The sequence below is a fragment of the Myotis daubentonii genome, chromosome 14, assembly GCF_963259705.1.
Source record: "Myotis daubentonii chromosome 14, mMyoDau2.1, whole genome shotgun sequence".
In the NCBI taxonomy this organism is placed as follows: Eukaryota; Metazoa; Chordata; class Mammalia; order Chiroptera; family Vespertilionidae; genus Myotis; species Myotis daubentonii.
Window position 1 is genome coordinate 51410252 of NC_081853.1, and position 16770 is coordinate 51427021.

At 50.7% G+C, this 16770-nt stretch overlaps 1 protein-coding gene across 1 annotated transcript in view; it reads left to right on the plus strand.

Annotated features, from left to right (window-relative positions):
• ITGA9 (integrin subunit alpha 9) overlaps nt 1-16770 on the plus strand; it is a 261202-nt gene that overhangs the window by 49424 nt on the left and 195008 nt on the right. The window contains exons 9-13 of the mRNA XM_059664393.1: nt 963-1100; nt 3022-3127; nt 5668-5762; nt 9967-10057; nt 13063-13108. Of these exons, the coding sequence (XP_059520376.1) occupies nt 963-1100; nt 3022-3127; nt 5668-5762; nt 9967-10057; nt 13063-13108 (476 nt within the window). The remainder of the gene's footprint in view (nt 1-962; nt 1101-3021; nt 3128-5667; nt 5763-9966; nt 10058-13062; nt 13109-16770) is intronic.

Here is a 16770-nt window from a genome sequence, read left to right on the forward strand (position 1 = left end):
TAGCCTCTGGAAAGGATACAGCCTACAAAAATGTTTGTTTGTCCTATGTAGTAAGTTTGTTTGTTTGTTTTTAATAGGAATTAGTTGCTATCATTAAAAAAAAATAGGCCCTTCAAATAAATTGTTTTATTTTGGGCTTCTCTTGGACAATGGGACGGTTGGCCTTCCTCAGGGTAGCAGTTGACCGAAGCTGAGTAGGAACTGCTCCCGTCGCTGGGTCTGTGGACGCCAGTTTGCCACAGTCTCCACCACTCCCTATTGTGCCTTAGCCACTGAAGCCTAGCGCCACTTGCCACTATAAGCATACTCGCACTGCTATTTGTTTCCTACCTATTATATCACTTGCCTGGATCCCATTCACGTTTGGTTTAAAAACCCCGATTTAAGGTAATAGGGACTGGATTAGGCTGTGAGTAAGGATGAGCCCATGTAGCCTGGCTGGGTCCCTCATCCATCCAATGGTCCTGTAGGTCTCCCTTTTTCTGTCACTTCAGCCCATGAGTTCCTAACTGGCCTTTAGCTGTGCACAGGGCTGGGAGGGGGTCACCTGTTTCATGCCTCCCTGTGCCCTGAAACTTCATATTCCTATTTGCTGGGCCTTGTCAGATGTCTGGACCACGAGGTGCTTTTATGATGGTTGGAACCTATACTTGCAACCTCAGTTTGTATTTTTAAAAACAGTGCCTCGTTCTCCCGGGATGGGTCCGTTGGTTGTCCCCCTGGGTAGGGCTCCAGGACAGGGGACTCTGAGCCAGTTAGCTCTGGTCTCCTGGCGCCTGGGGGCCCCGCGCCACAGCTGCAAGACACAGGGAAGTCGGGTGTTTGCCCGTTCACCTTGGCGTTCTGGCTTGCGGGCAGCGCCACCGTCAGGGCCTGTGAGGGGTCCGGGGCTGGAGGAGAGCGAGGGCCTCCTGTGTGAGGGCAGACACTGAACGCTTTGTTGCAACTCGACTTGGTTGCAGATGGGCTCTTACTTCGGCTCCTCCTTATGCGCAGTTGACCTGAACGCGGACGGCCTCTCTGACCTGCTGGTGGGGGCCCCCATGTTTTCTGAGATCAGGGACGAGGGGCAGGTCACCGTCTACATCAACAGAGGAAATGTGAGTACAGTGCTGGGCAGCCTGTGGACAGGGGATGGGAGGGGGACATGTCTAGCAAGTAGTAACCGAGCACCCTCTGGGCCCCGCACTGCGCCCCGCGATGAGCTTCTTACCTTCAGAAAGCTCAGTGTTCCACTGATGGAAAGTTACAACTGCCAACACACAGGGGTTCAGAATATCTTAATGGCTGTGTTTTGAGTGCCTACCGGGTACCAGGAGCTGTTCCTCCCGCTCTCTGTGAATGAGTTCAGTATAATGTGCACCTGGTATCAGTGGCCCCCATGTTTCAGGTGAAAAACAAACTGAGGCCCAGAGAGGTCAGGTAACCTGCCCCAAATCACACAGCTAAGGAGTGGTGGGGCTGGGGTTTGAACCAGGGCCGGCTGGATTCAGAGCTTCATCTCTAGATGGTGCTGCCTTCCTCGGTGTGTACACGCATCTGCCCAGGCAGCAGAGAATCCTTCTCGGAGGACACAATGGCTAGAAGGAATCTTGAGGAAGGAGTAGGAGTTGGGCAGACAGGCAGGAGTGGGCTGGGAGCTAGGTGAGTGGGTGGAGGTGTGAGGCAGCAGGGCCACTTAGTTCAGCATGGGGGCTGGGTGGGGACCAAGAGCCCTAATCAGATGTCCCTTATTCTGCAGAATCATGAAAGGGATGTGATGGGGCAGAAAGATGCCTCTGTTTCCCTTTAGCCGAATGGAGGAGGTGGTGGTGGGGAGACCAGTGAGAAAGCGGAATCTTTTCAGGACCTGGAAGTAAGAGTGTTCAGCCAGGAGGGAGTGGTTAAATGAATAAATTCTGGTACCACCAGCCTTGGAGCTAACATGAGAAAATGCTTATGAGATAATCAGTGCAAAGCAGGATTAAAAACGGCGTATATAAACCACCTTTAAAAATAGAGCAAATACACAGAGGAGGATAATAACATCGCTCTGGGTGGTGGTCTCGGGCAGATTTTTAGTTTTATCTTTATCCAAAATAGCAAACGTGTCATGCTTTCATCATAAAAAATAACCGGTGAGTGTACTTTTAAGCACTGACAAGATACTAGATATCCCAACTGGGTAGAGGCGCTGGCGTGTCACCGTAACCAGGCGGGCAGGTGCCAGGAAGGAAGGGCAGCCATTGACAGAGGAGCCAGGGCACACGCGAGCCTTGGGCTTTCTTGGATGTTTGCAAACTCTTTGCAAGGGAAGGAAGATGCTTCCTGGTACCTGGTGCAGCCACTGGTCACCTGCATCTCTGCTGACGTTTCAGTGAGGGGGCCGGGGTGGGGGAGGTGCCTGGGGGAAATGAGGTGATCATTGTGGAGATGAGAACAGCAGGCATTCACGCAGCCCCTCCCAGCCACTCTGTTCGAGGGAGCCTGACACATCTGCCTGGGTGTTAACTTGTCTGAGGCAATCAGGCGACCAGACGGATAGCCCGACCATGTGTCTAAGTCGGGGCGTGGACACTTGGAGCAGGAGTGTCCCCCAGATCTTCTCTGGGAACATTTCACCCCCACATCTCCCCCCCCCACAACCCATGTTTCTTAAAGCCAAGTGTTGACCCTAAGTACCTAAGTATTCTTATTTCTCTTGAACCTCTTCCTATTTTTTTAAAAAAATATATTTTTATTGGTTTCAGAGAGGAAGGGAGAAGGGAGAGAGAGAAACATCAATGATGAGAGAGAATCACTGATTGGCTGCCTCCTGCACGCTCCCTCCAAAAGGCACCCCAGGCTGTTGGAGAGCCCCATGCTGCTCAGGTACAGGGGACCCATCTTGCCCCCAGAGAGAGCAGTTTGGGTGCCTTTGATTCTGCCCAGGAGTTTCCTGTCCATGGGGGTGCGCTAGAGAGGTGGTGTCCCCAGCTCTGCTTTTTTTTTTTAATTGTGTTTTTGCTTTGTTTTCCGTTTTTCCTCCATCCTGTGTCCCAGGGAGCCCTGGAGGAGCAGCTGGCCCTGAGCGGGGATGGCGCCTACAACGCACACTTTGGGGAGAGCATCGCCAGCTTGGGGGACCTTGACGACGACGGGTTCCCAGGTGGGTGAGCGCCTGCCCCCTGCCTTCCAACCTGGCCCCCCCCACCCCCCCGTGATGCGCTCCTGGATCTACCTGCCCACAGAGGAGGGGGAGAGGACCCCTTCAGAGAAGATGCTCTCTGTGCGGGCACTCAGGGCTGAGCTCTGAGCCCACGGGCATTTGCTTTCCAGGAGTCCCGTCTCGTCAGCTCTGTGTGCTTTGCTATGTGATTGTGGGGCCAGTGAACCTTGGGGCCGGTCCACTGGGGCTTTGGATGGCAGAGGAGCTCAAGCCAGCTTCCTCCCGGCGCAGACACATCTTGTTTCTGAGCCTCTGAGGCTCCACAGGGCTCTACCGCGTTGTTCGTGAAATGAACAAGGCGAGAGTTTGACATTCTCTCCCCTGATAGTCACAGCATGCTGGACTGACTTTTTAAAAAATATATTTTTATTGATTTCAGAGAGGAAGGGAGAGGGAGAGAGAGAGAGAAGCATCTGTGATGAGAGAGAATCATTGATCGGCTGCCTCCTGCACGTCCCACACTGGGGATCGAGCCCACCCCTGGGCATGTGCCCTGACTGAGACTCGAACCAAGACCTCCTGGTTCATAGGTCGACGCTCAACCACTGAGCCACACCGGCCGGGTTGAACTGACTTTTGAATAAGTTAATTGTTGGGGGTTGGGGATACCGAATGTGTAGTTCTGTTTGGACAGCAGTTGTCCTTCCCAGACGTGGCCTCTCTCTCTGGCCTGTTCAGAGCCTCCTCCCCTCCCTGCAGAGGCAGATGTCAGATATCAGGACCTGCGGGAGCCATGTCACAGGGCGATGGCCGAGGTGGAAGAGGGACTGGGGGCCGCTCTTGCCTCAGGCCAGGCTGCCCAAGAGGCCTTCATTCAAGAGCGGGGGATCGCCACTGGAGGTCACGTGGGTGCACCACACCTCTCACCTTTGACCTTACTTCTGCAGACACGTGACTTTCATTAAAAGCAAAGGGCAAAAAATAAGGAAGATCTAGGCTTCGTTCCAGGAATTGTCAGTTTGTGAGAATAGTGTCAGATTTTTCTGTGTGTGAAGCAAATGCCATTGTATACATTTCCTCATCCAGGAATAGAGTTGACTTTAAAAAAAAAAAATTTATTGATTCAAAGAGGGAGAGAGAGAAACATCAATGATGAGAGAGAATCACTGACTGGCTGCCTCCTGCCCGCCCCACACAAGGGGCTGAGCCAGTAACCCAGGCATATGCCCTGACCAGGAATCGAACCCGGGACCCTTCAGTCTGCAGTCCAATGTTCTATCCACTGAGCCAAACCACCTAGGGCTAGAGCTGGCTTTCTCTATGCAGTAACCATTGTCTATAGAATTCCCCCCTCTGGCGATGGAAATTGGGCCAGAGGTTTATCTTTGTATTTCTTCTTTTGGGTGGCTCAGTGATATTTTTCTCCCTAAGAGAATGAGCTAGGACAGGGGTGGGCAACCTTTTTGTGAGTGCGTGCCAAAACCAGCAAAATCTCTGTCTCAAAATTCTTCTGCGTGCCAACCCTAATTTTTTGAGACCATGTTACGCTTACTTGATATCTCTTAAGGTGTACGTATGTGAAGAACCTTGAAGAAATAATAAAATTCATTCAAGCGACAAAAACACAGTATATGATGATGAAAAATACATTTATTTTTTAATGTATACATGTACACTGGTAGTCCGACAGAAAACTTTATGACTCCGTTTGATATTATCAGTGGGACTTTTGCTGCTGCATCACTGATGACAGAGATTTTACATCAGGTTTATATTTCGTGACCTTCAGAGATATGCACGAGCTACTACTTTCATCCGTCAGGCTACTCCTATTACGAGACGTAACAAAATTCATCACTGAGAACAAAGATTCACAAGCGTATGTGGATGAAAACATGGAGAGTAACGCTGTTGCAAAGTTTTTTAAACAGAAAAAATTTTCTGGAATGGCATTCCAAGTCCTCAGTAGTTCCTTTTTGACACTTCTCTCTGCTACTCCTTTCTCTAATCGCTTTTTTTCAATGTTTTCCAAGTCAACTCTAAGGTCAATAAATTTCTGCTTCCAAATTGAGCTACTCTGAAATTCAATCCACTGCATTTCAAAGTCAGCCATGTCTATGGTCTTTAAGATAACTTGTTATGTAAAATTATTTATTTATCTAAGATACACGTACACTGAATTTATCAAAAAAAAAAGTCGATATTAAGAAAAAAATTGTAAATGGAAGATTATAAGAGAGGGTTTGGCGTGCCAGCAAAAGTTACTGGCGTGCCATGTTTGGCACACGTGCCAGGAGTTGCCCACCCCTGAGCTAGGAGCTTTCCCGGAATGAAACTCTTCCCACCTCCTATCATTTTCTTTCGACTTTTTTTTTTTTTTTTTTTTTTGAGAGATTATGTGCCTGAGTGGATGCTTGATCAAGCAACAACCGAGACATTTTTGGTTTGGAGGGACTCAGACATGATGGCAGGAATGAGGGAATCCGCTCTTAGGTTATTCCACGTGGCTTTTCTCACCGCAGCTGTTTCTCTCCCCTCAGACGTGGCCGTCGGCGCGCCCATGGAGGACGACTTCTCGGGCGCCGTCTACATCTACCACGGGGACGCCGACGGGATAGTCCCTCAGTACTCGATGGTAATGGTGGGAGCGGGAACTGTTTGTTCATCCATTCATTCCACTTTCCTCTGTGCCACACCCTGGGGGCCGGAGGCGCCGACAACTTCCCTCCTGCCCTTAGCTTTGCCACCCTCTAGTGAAAGGCACCGATTGGTACTGCTTATGAAAGAGCAAGACATTTCTAGACTCCAGAGTTTGCTGACGTTGAGGGATGCATTCTGCCGACACAAGATCATGTCCAAATTCTTACCCAGAGTTAGAGCGATTGATTTAAGGGGAGGCTTTCTTTGTTGTTGTTGTTACTCCTTTGTCAACCGTCTGTGCTAAAGCTGAAGGATCTATTGTAAAACATGATCTAAAAAGACTGTGATCCACGGAGGAGGGACCTGAAAGCCGCCACAGGGCTGTTGTCCCATTTGGCACGGACACAAGAAGTGGCTTACGCTCTGGCCTCGTGCCCCAGACTGGGGAACATGGAAGTGGTGAGTTCAGTTTTTTTGTCGTATCAGCTTGGTGTTCAAACTTGCTGATGGTGCCGAGCCCAGCCCCTGGGAAACAGGAAGTGGTGCTCTGGGCAGCAGCACCGCCAGGATGTCTGTGCGGAGAGGGGCCCAGGCCTGCGGCGTGCTCCCGGCGGGTCAGGGACAGGGAGGGACGGAGCCCAAACGGAGAAATTCCCCATCAGCAAATACTGACTTATCGAGCGCTTATTATATGCTCCCGCCTTCCTGCTCATGCTTATATTTCTCATCGCGAAGAGGATTATGGCTAAGGAAACACAGTGTTGAACGGAGCCTTGCTTTTATAAAAGGTTCTATAAATGTTCCATAAAATGAAATGGTAGTAAAATACCAAAACCAGCTCCCGTCCCGAAGTTCCTAGGTAAGGGAAAAACAGACTTTACAAGTTGATTTTTAGAGGCAGTACGTCCTGGGAGGTCAGCTTATACATTCATAGTTGTTCTTCTTGCTGCACTGGAAGTTGGCTGCTTACGGGCCGAGGGTCGCTGCCTGTGGGGCGTCAGGCTCCCTCTGGGCACGCCTCCTGCTCCGTGTGTGACTCCGGGGGGCAGATACCGAGTGGAGGGACAGCTCTGCCTCTTACCTTGAATCCTCCTAACAGCCATGCGAGACGAGTACTTTTTTTTTTTATTGCTTAAAATATTACAAAGAGTAGTACATACGTCTCTGCCGACACAAGATCATGTCCAAATTCTTACCCAGAGTTAGAGCGATTGATTTACGGGGAGGCTTTCTTTGTTGTTGTTGTTGTTGTTACTCCTTTGTCAGGCTGATGTTATTTTTTTTTCCCCCCCGCTTGACCTTCCCCTGGCCTCCCCTACACGCCCCCCCCCCCCCGTTTCTTGTGTCCCAGACGAGTACTTTTATCACCCACCTTTTATTTGTGGGGTGACTGTGGCCCAGCGAGGTTCTTTAACTTGCCCAACATGTGGCAACATGGCCATCGCAACTGCCAGTCCGACACCCAAACCTTTCGTTGTACCCACCATCCTCCGCTGCATGTCGGAGGAAGGACCCCTGGCGGGAGCCCAGTGGGAAAACGTAGGAATGTGGAAACTTCGCTGTGAGACGTACGTGCTCCAAGGGGCCTTTATCTGCACGGATCTTCCACGTTTTATCAGAAAAGAACCACGGATGGTGGGAATACGCTTTTAGGGGATTCTGCCAACATAGCGAAGGGAGAGGGCTACAGTCACAGTTGGGGGTCCCATGCGCATCACCAGGGCTGCTCTAGTCTGAGTCGGGGGCAACCTTCCCCGGGGCGACAAGCTGAGGATTCTTGCACATCGCCCCGGAACTCATTCCTCTTTCTTGAGTTCACCGTGAAGAGTGTTGGTTTAGGATCCGTGGTGTCTTTCTCAACTCGAGAGCCCTGTCGTGGTGGCCCCTGTGGTCTCCCTGCTGAGGAGCTGACCATCATCCCGGGAGCCCCGTCCTCGGCCAGCCGACCGCCCGAGGTCACTGTCCACGCATCCTTCTGGAAGGTTGTTCCCGGACCTCGGAAGCCAGCCACACGGGGAGGCAACCTGCGAGGGCCCCCTCCCCCGCGCTCCAGTGTTTTGTTCCGTTGCTGGGTGGAATCCTGCAGGCAGGCAGCTGACGTCTAAATGTGTGGTCAGCGCGGTGCCTGCAGTAGGAAGCGGGGATCAGCAGCTGGGCCCGGCCGGCCTTTGTCAGCAGGTTGGCTCGTTAACGTTGACAGAGAGAAGTCGTTTGGGGCTCTTCAAAAAAGAACAAAAAGAAAGAAACAACTGTGATTAGACTTTTCCGAGCTGCCTCCTATGGATGCGATAAGGTCAGGGATTGAAAAAGGAAACTAAAACCCTCTCGTGACAGAGTCTTCGGGGCCCAGGTCCGGACAGAGCGGGCATTGTGTGGGCGAACTCGGGGAGGAAATCAGAAACAACCCCGGGCGAGGCAGGCGCTTTTCCTTGGCCCGGCTCGGTATTATTTCTGCTGGGTAAATCGTGCGATCGGCGTCAAGTTCTTCCACATTGCTCGTTCCTCTTTCTCCGGGGCCCCGTGAAAAGGGTTGATTTTAAGATCCTTGCGTGCCTCTGTGGGTTCCACAGCCCCCTGGGCATGTTAGGGCGGCCCCTGCGATCTCTCCCCTCTCTCCTGCCCGGAGGACACTGTCTACAAACCTGGTGGAGCTCCTGGTTTTCATTTAGAGTTATTAGCACCGAGCAGACGTGTCTTCCTGGCTTTCTGGCCTAATGGCCTGCAGATGTCAGCGGGAGAGCGTCAGCCTGCATCGCGGACCACCCCTCCACTCTTCCCCCGCGTCCCAGCCGAGCAGACCTCAGTCAGGCAAAGGGCGGGCAGGCTGCCGCCGGCGTTGGGGGACCTCAGAGCGAGGTGGTCGGCTTCAGGATGTGGCGTCCATCCACATTTGTTTACACAGGGCCATGTGGGTTGCGGACCATGCCTGGGAGGAGACACATGTCTCCAGTGCTCCCGACAGGGTTCTGACTTGTACGTTGATGCTCGCTCATCTCCTGCCGGATGGCCTCACTGGAGATGGCCAGTGGAGGGCTGTTTGTAGCAGGGAATGGCCTTGGTCTAGTGTCCATCTGTCGATCCGATGGAAACTGCCCTCCCCCGGCCTCGGGACTTCTCTGGAGGTTGGCCCAGTCAGGAAAAGGGTACGGGGAGAAAGCCCACAGGACGCCCCTGGGCATCTGTGTGCCTGGTTTTGCTGTGTGGCATGAAAACAAAGCATTTCTCTTGTCACCTACCATGAGGGTATCATGGACTGAGCCTCCGCAAGGAGACTGTACAGACAAAGAGGAGGCGGGACGGGTCAGATGCCAGAAGACAGGACTCTTCTGATTCAGGAAGCTCGGTATCTTTGTGAGGGGCTGAGCCCCACAAAGGTCGATGTATGACAAAGGTTGCCGATAAGCAGATCATCTTGATCCACCGTGTGGACACACGGTGATGAATGATGAATCAAGAGCACAGATGCCTGAGTGCCTGGCGTTGGTCGGGCCGTGAACTCTGAATGGTTGGTTGAGAGCTGCCCTTCAGGGAGGAGGCTCCAGCGAATTTTGGGGGTTTCCTACAGTGCATGGGAGGTCCAGGGCCTTGGGGTTCTAGATTTCCGAGGTAAAGCTGCTTCACCCTGTCAGGGTTGCTCAGGAGCCTGCGGATCTTCTGGTTGGCTGCACGGAGAGGCGGTTGCCCGTGGCCGGCTGGTCCATCGAGACATGCGCATTGCCTGTCCGCCTAGGGAGAGACTCCAACGTGTACCGCTTAGGGGAGGAGTGCAACATGGTTAGTTACATGTTTGGGAAGGGTGATATAAGGGAAAGTATGTTCTTAGAATTTCAGCCAGCTCTCCCCGTGTAAACATGACACAGAACCTTCATTAGAAAGGGCAGCCACACATTATCCACTTCACACTTCACTGAACATGTCAAAACATCAACACACTGGGCGGGGTAGCTCTTTCGTTAGCCCCGGACTTAGAAGCAAATGTAAATCATGGCATCTGGCGAAGGCAAGGAATAGTAAAGGAGCGTGTGGTCTTTAGCTGCCTGCCAAAGACTCCCTGATCAAATCAGGACTCTTTTTTTGTAAGCTGTTCTTTCAACAAAGTCAAGACCAGGTGTCCTCGGAAGCTGGGCTAAAGCAGTCACGGGGCTTATCCGGGACTGTGCTCCTTTCCGGCGACTCAGTTTCCCTGTTGTCTGTTTCAGAAACTGTCCGGGCGGAAGATCAGCCCAGTCCTGCGGATGTTCGGGCAGTCCATGTCAGGCGGCATCGACATGGATGGGAACGGCTATCCCGGTAAGCGACTTCCCTTAAGGCAGATGAGGTACACGAGGGGTTCTCAACCTGTGGGCCGCCACCCCTTTGGGGGTCGAATGACCCTTTCACAGGGGTCGCCTAAGACCCTCAGAAAACACATATATAATTACATATTGTTTTTGTGATTAATCACCATGCGTTAATTATGTTCAATTTGTAACAGTGAAATTGGGGGTCACCACAACATGAGGAACTGTATTAAAGGGTCGCGGCATTAGGAAGGTTGAGAACCACTGAGATACACGAAGGAAAAATGCACGAGGTAGCGTGGTTACCTCTCTTTAGGATTAGGAAAATTCACACCCTTAGCAGGGGGTGTTTGGCCTGGTGTTTGATTTTAAGGTGAAAATGTGGAAGTCTCTTTTGGGGTTTTTTATTTTTTTAATATGTTTTTTTTTATTGATTTCAGAGAGGAAGGGAGAGGGAGAGAGAGAGAGAAACATCAATGATGACAGAGAATCATTGAACGGCTGCCTCTTGCACGACCCCGAGTGGCCGAGTCCACACGTGGGCATGTACCCTGACTGGAGTTGAACCATGACCCCCTGGTTCACAGGTCAGTGCTCAACCACTGAGCCACGTCCGCAGGGCACTTTTTGGGGTTTTTAAATGACCTACTCTGAAGAGTGGAAGCAGCAGGTGGGTGGATTTTACAGTGAATTCTGTGGCTGCCAGTCTTTCTCATGAAGAAAAAGAAAAAGCACGTCTACATTAAAAATGATAAATAGTGAAACCTTATGTTTTTCTTGATATTATTTTTTTAAAGATGTTTTTATTGATTTTAGGGAGAGATGAAGGGTGAGAGAGAGGAGAGGGAGAAACATTGGTGTTAGAGAGAAACATTGATCGGTTGCCTCCTGCTCTCACCCCGACCTGGGATCAGATCTGCAACCTGGGTAGGTGCCCTGACCGGGAATCGAACAAGTGACCTTTTGGTACACGGGATGACACTCAAGCACTGAGTGACACCGGCCAGGGCTTCCTTGATATTATTTAATCATAGTCAGAATTTTCTTACTCTCGAGAGGGGAAGAGGGACTGAGTACCATCCCTCCCCCTGCATGAAAATTATTGAAAGATTTTGAGCAAAAAGAAAACCGTTGACGAACAAAGCAGACCTTCCCCGTTCTGGCTGGCTGGCTGGCTCGTCTTCAGAGTCAATGGCTTGCGGTGGTTGAAGCAAATTGAATAAAAATGTGGGATTTTCAAACCCCGGTCCCAAGTGATACCTGATTCAGGTATTTGAAGGGGATGGAGTGGGATGAGGTAAGGAAACAGAGATCAGAATTTTAAAAATCCAAAATCATCGTGGAATTCAGAAAAAATTTCCCTGGAACTGTAGGTCATCCTGCTATCTATCTAGAGAAGATGTTTCTTTCCACCGAGAGCGCTTCAGGAGGACCTGGGAGAAGTCATGAAATCCTGTAAGAGGGCACCGAGTTCTGTAGTTTCTTCCAGGGTTTTGCGCATCCCTCGCATCGTTACAGAGCCAGGAGGAGTGGGGATAGGAGAGGGGCAGTGTGGACGTTGCTGTCCCTGTAGATCCTCATGGGCCTTTTTCAGTTTGAGAGAGCAGTTCTTGTCCCTGGCAATTTGTGGCCATCCCTAAATAATGCCTTACGACGGTTTAGCGCTTTAATATATGCAAAATGCTTCCACATGCAATGGGCATCTTATAATAACCCCCGTAGGTAGGTGGAGATGGGGGTGTCCTCCCCCCCTCCACTTTACAGTCAAGGATACTGAGCCTCAGAGAACTGAAGGGACTGGCAGGGACCACAGTGTGGTGGGCGAGGACCTAGCCTGCTTCTCTATAAATGCGTGCTGAGCAGGTGTGTTAATACTTCACGAGGAAACTGACTCTGTCTTGCATTTTTCATAAAAGAAACGGCCAGTGGATCGGGGTCTTTTATTTTCAGATATTCAATCAATTTAAAAAGACGGTTGCATAACAAAAATAACAAAACGAGCAAGCGTACCCAACCGCAAACATTTCAGCAGCAACACAGTTCGTGGATTTGCTCTTAGTTTTCCCCCTGGTGAGGGTGTTGGATAGACGTAGGGACTCAGGCTCTTGGACTCGGATGCTGGGTTCTGCGAGGAGTAATGGGAACCCCAGGGCTGAGGGCTTATATGAGATGGGAAGAAAGGCAGAGAGCTGCTGGGCGAGTGAATGCTTCCTAAATTAAAGTTATTTAGAATAACCACTGCCAGCTCACACTTGTGTTTTGGTGTGTAGTTTACCAAGTATTTTCTGAATTCAATATCTAATTTCTTATATTTATTACATATTTAAGTACTTCATAAATAGTACATCGAACACATTTAATATTATGTTTGACAAATATTGAATGCATATTTTCCGAAAATATGCTTTTGAAGAAGACGTAGGATAATTGTCTCCATTGTTCAGACAAGGGTGCTGAGCGACTCTGGGGTGGCAGAGAGTGAGGGGGGCAGTGGAAATGAGTCACATGTTCCACAGAACTTGGGGCTTTCTCCAAGATCATGTAATTCCAGGTAGCCCTCTTTTTCATTCATGGATGCCCAAAAGAAACATAATGTGATCCACATATGTAGTTTAGAATATTCTAGTAGCCACATCAAAGAACAGGTGGAATTAATTTCAGTAACGTTTTATTTGGCCCAGTATATCCAGTGTACTATCATTTTAACATATAGTCGATATGGAAATTAAGGAGGTGGCTGTTCTTTTGAACGAGGTCTTTGAAATCCGTCTGGATTTTACACTCACAACACATCTCGGTGCGGATCAGCCACATTCCAAAGGCTCGACGGCCACACCTGGTGATTGGCTGCCGTAAGGGCCCGTGTGGCTCTGACTCTGACAGGACCGTTCTGGAGCCCAGAGGCCGGCCATCAGCGGCCCGACCTCGAGGCCAGGCCCCATTGCTGTGGAGAACCTTGGGGTAGAAGGGATAGGCCTCAGCAAGTTTCTAAATCTGCACGTTTCTGGCTTTCAGATGTAACTATTGGAGCCTTCATGTCCGACAGCGTGGTTCTTCTAAGGTGAGATGTTTCCTCTTGCTTCTTGGATTACATTCTTTGTGGGTGAGGGGTGGGATTGGTGGGGGGGGGGGGGCTTGGGGGAGTCATTCACCTTAGTCAGCAATTCCCTCTGTCCTGCTCCTTGCGGGCGGAGGTGCTTAGTCCGCGGGAATGCTCCCTTTCTTTTAAAAAATATTTTATTGATTTGAGAGCGAGAGAAGCATTAGTTTGTCGTTCCACTTATTTTTGCCTTCATGAGTTGATTCTTGTATGAGCCCTGACCGGGGATCGAACCTGCGACCTTGGTGTATTGGGAGGATGCTCTAACCAACTGAGCGCGCCGGCCAGGGCCAGTGCTACCTTTCCTGTTATTCTCTGTCGCAGGTTTCCAGCTGGTGGGCCTGCGGTGGCTCACAGGTGTGAGAGAGAGCATCCTTGGAGCTCCTAGGCAGAGTCTGCGGCATCCTGGGCCATAGGGGTTTTGCGTTTAGCCATGAACGGCCCTTTTCCCCTTTCGTTCAGATGCTGTGCTCATACGATCGTTCCCGTGGGTGCCGTGACACTCAGGGGCCCGGGAAGCGCTGCCCTGTCCCATGTCTTCACCTCACACCCTGCATCTCCCTTCCTCGCCTCGTCATCCCCACCCCCAGGGACCAGGAGCCTTCTGCCCAAGGGACAGCGCATCATTCCCTGGTAGCAGGGGAGCCGAGGGACGTGCGCTGGGGCCCAGGCAGCCTGCATCTCCCCTACAGAGGCCCGTGGGCCGCCATCCCACCCGTGAACCCTCTCCAAGCATTTCTGTCTGCATGAGTCAGAGGAGGCAGAATTACACTTTGGAGTGGGAGCCAACTCGTAGGTTTTGTTAATAACCCGATGGCAGAACGTTCTAAAATAGGCAAGTAGGATCTCAGAGCTGGAAGGGGTCCCAGGGGCCATGTGGTTCCTCACCCCCAGGTCCCTCTCATGCAGCAGTGCCTTCAGCTTCTGAGGGTACAGTTAACTCCCGGGGAACCCCAAATACTTTGAAGAGGCAGAATCCCCCTGAGGCTGAGAGTGTGAACTCGGGGGCCTGGTGCTCGGGGTCCCAAGCCGGACTCTGCCTGTGAGTCTGCCGACCTCTCTTTCAGATTCTCATCTGTTCAGCAAGGTAGTAGATCTGACCCATGGGCTTCTCATGAGAACTCGGGGAATTAGTGCCTGTGAAACGCTTAGAACGGGGCCTAATCTCAGTGCTCAATAAATGCAAGCAAGTCTGACATAAATTAGGTTACATCTGCCTCCCTCTGAGTCTGCTTCTTGGTCCCCTGTCTCCTATGTAGAGATGGATGGCTTTGGGGCAGGTTTGGCAAGCTGGCGTCTTCCCCAGCCGTTCAGGCTCTTTCTGTCCACCCATCTCTGCCCCCGCCAGCAGCACTGACCCCGAGAAAGCCCAGGGCACCCTGCCTGGCTTCGTTCCTCACCTGGACGTGAGCTACGACTGCCAGCCATCGGAAAGAATTACAGCCACCAGCTTCCCCCAAAATAAAATCTCGGGAACATGTGCATGGCTGTCCTGAGGTGCCCCTCTGCTTTCATCTCCGAGGCTGGCCCCGGGCAGCCCAGCCTCCCGCCCACAGGAGTGCGGGCAGGGCCAGCTCTGCCCTCAGGAAGTTTGTTCTCTCCGATTAGCTGGGGAGGCCAGGTCCTGTGGCGGGACGATAGGCGGCTGGTGTGATGCCATTGAGGCAAAGGAAGTGATCAGAGAGGCCCATGAAAGATTTCTGGGCTCTGCCTGGTCCAAAAACAATACTTGGAGTTGGAACACAAAGGTTGGAGGGAACTGATGTTGGAGGGAGATGTGCCCAGGAAGGTCCTCGCGGGTCATTTCAAAGGATTCTGTTTGAACAACTTTCATCATTTTGTCTGGCCCGCTGACTTCTGTTTCCTGTTCACCTCACCTTCTGCAAATCTCTGCCGTGAGAGGAGGAACCAGATGTCCCAGGTGGCCCCTGGGATGATGGGAGGGGCTGGCTTTTCTTTTCTTTCTTTCTTTCCTTTTTTTTTTTTCCAGACTTTACTAAAAATCAGAAGATGTGTACCTTTCATTTATTTCAGAAAATGCGAACCCATTATTTTTTCAATTATTGCTTCTCCCATTCTCTTTAGTCCTTCCTCTGGAGCTCAGATACACATTATCTTTTTGTTCTTTCCATCATGCTGGTTAATCTTTCCTTATGATCTATCTCTTAATTTCCTAATAACGTTAAGCAAACATACTATTGTTCTTTAAACTGCTTCTATTATTCTTTCGATGCCAGTTCTCACATCTGTTAAATGTACTCACTCCTCCATGGTGTTCCTTCATGTAGTTTATAATTTTCATTGTAAATTTTCCTTCAGCAGCCAGTATCTTTTTGTTTCTTGGGGTATTTTCTGTGATGTTCCATGAGCCCTGGGTTGTGGAAGTCTAACTGTAGAGTGATTTGAGGTATGTTTCAAAATAAGGCTATCAAATGATTGCTTCCTGTATTTCCGATTCCTTGCAGCGCTCACATTTGTTTAACTCAGTTGGCAGAAAGGAAGTCAGCAGCAGATTATCTCTTTCTTTTTTAAAAAATATATTTTTATTGATTTCAGAGAAGAAGGAAGAAAGAGAGAGAGAGAGAGAGAGAGAGAGAGAGAGAGAGAGAGAGAGAGAAACATCAGTGATCCACATTGGGGATCCAGCTCACAATCTGGGCATGTGCCCTGACTGGGAATCACACTGTGACTTCCTGGTTCATAGGTCGACGCTCAACCACTGAGCCATGCTGGCAGGGCGCTGGCTCTTCTTTTCTATGATGACTAGGACATATACGATGAGATTAAGCCCCATTCTAAGCATTTCACAGGCACTAATTCACGGAGTTCTCATGAGAACCCCACGGGTCTGTACGACTACCTTGCTGAACAGATGAGAATCTGAAAGAGAGGTCATCAGTCTCGCATACAGGCAGAGTCAGGCTTGGGACCCAGAGCACCAAGTTCACAGTCTGGGCAGGGAAGGGCTCCCCCAGGGTGCAGACCTGCTCTCCTGGGGACCTTTGTCTGTTTTGTGAAACTTTGGGCTTTCCTGTTCTTTTCCTGGGCTTTTAATCCCTTTTGAAATAATGGAATACAGTTTGCAGCCATTTATCAAGGGCTTTTGGACAGTTACTCTCCTGAGACCATCGGGGTGAATTCACCAGGATCCCAGCCACTGGGGGGGCCTGCAGGCTGGTGGGGCAGGTTCTGAAATAGACAGCGACCTTCATTAGTACGTGAACACAGAGACCACAGCAGGGGTGGGCGACTGCCAGGGTTGCTAAGGAAGGGAGGGGAACCCCTGAGCTGGCCGTGAAGGGCCAGGGGGGCTGTAGTGAGTGACCATGGGAATCTGTACAGACACCGACCAGGAGAAGCTGTTTATAGCATCTTCTAAGGACGAGCCCAGAAGAACAGAAGAACATTGTATCCTGGCCTTCTGGATTTCTCTTGGGCAGTGCTGTTGCCTGCCTTCCGTTAGTCCTGCAGCTGGGTTTGCCCCGGGAGCCCCACAGTTCCCTTGTCCTTGTCACACTGTTGCTCTCGACCCCCGTCTCCTGGCAGCGGTGGCCGCAGTGAAATCCCCTGGCCCCATCTGTGCCGCGTGTCCCCCGGCTCCCTCCTTTCTCCGAGTTTCCTTT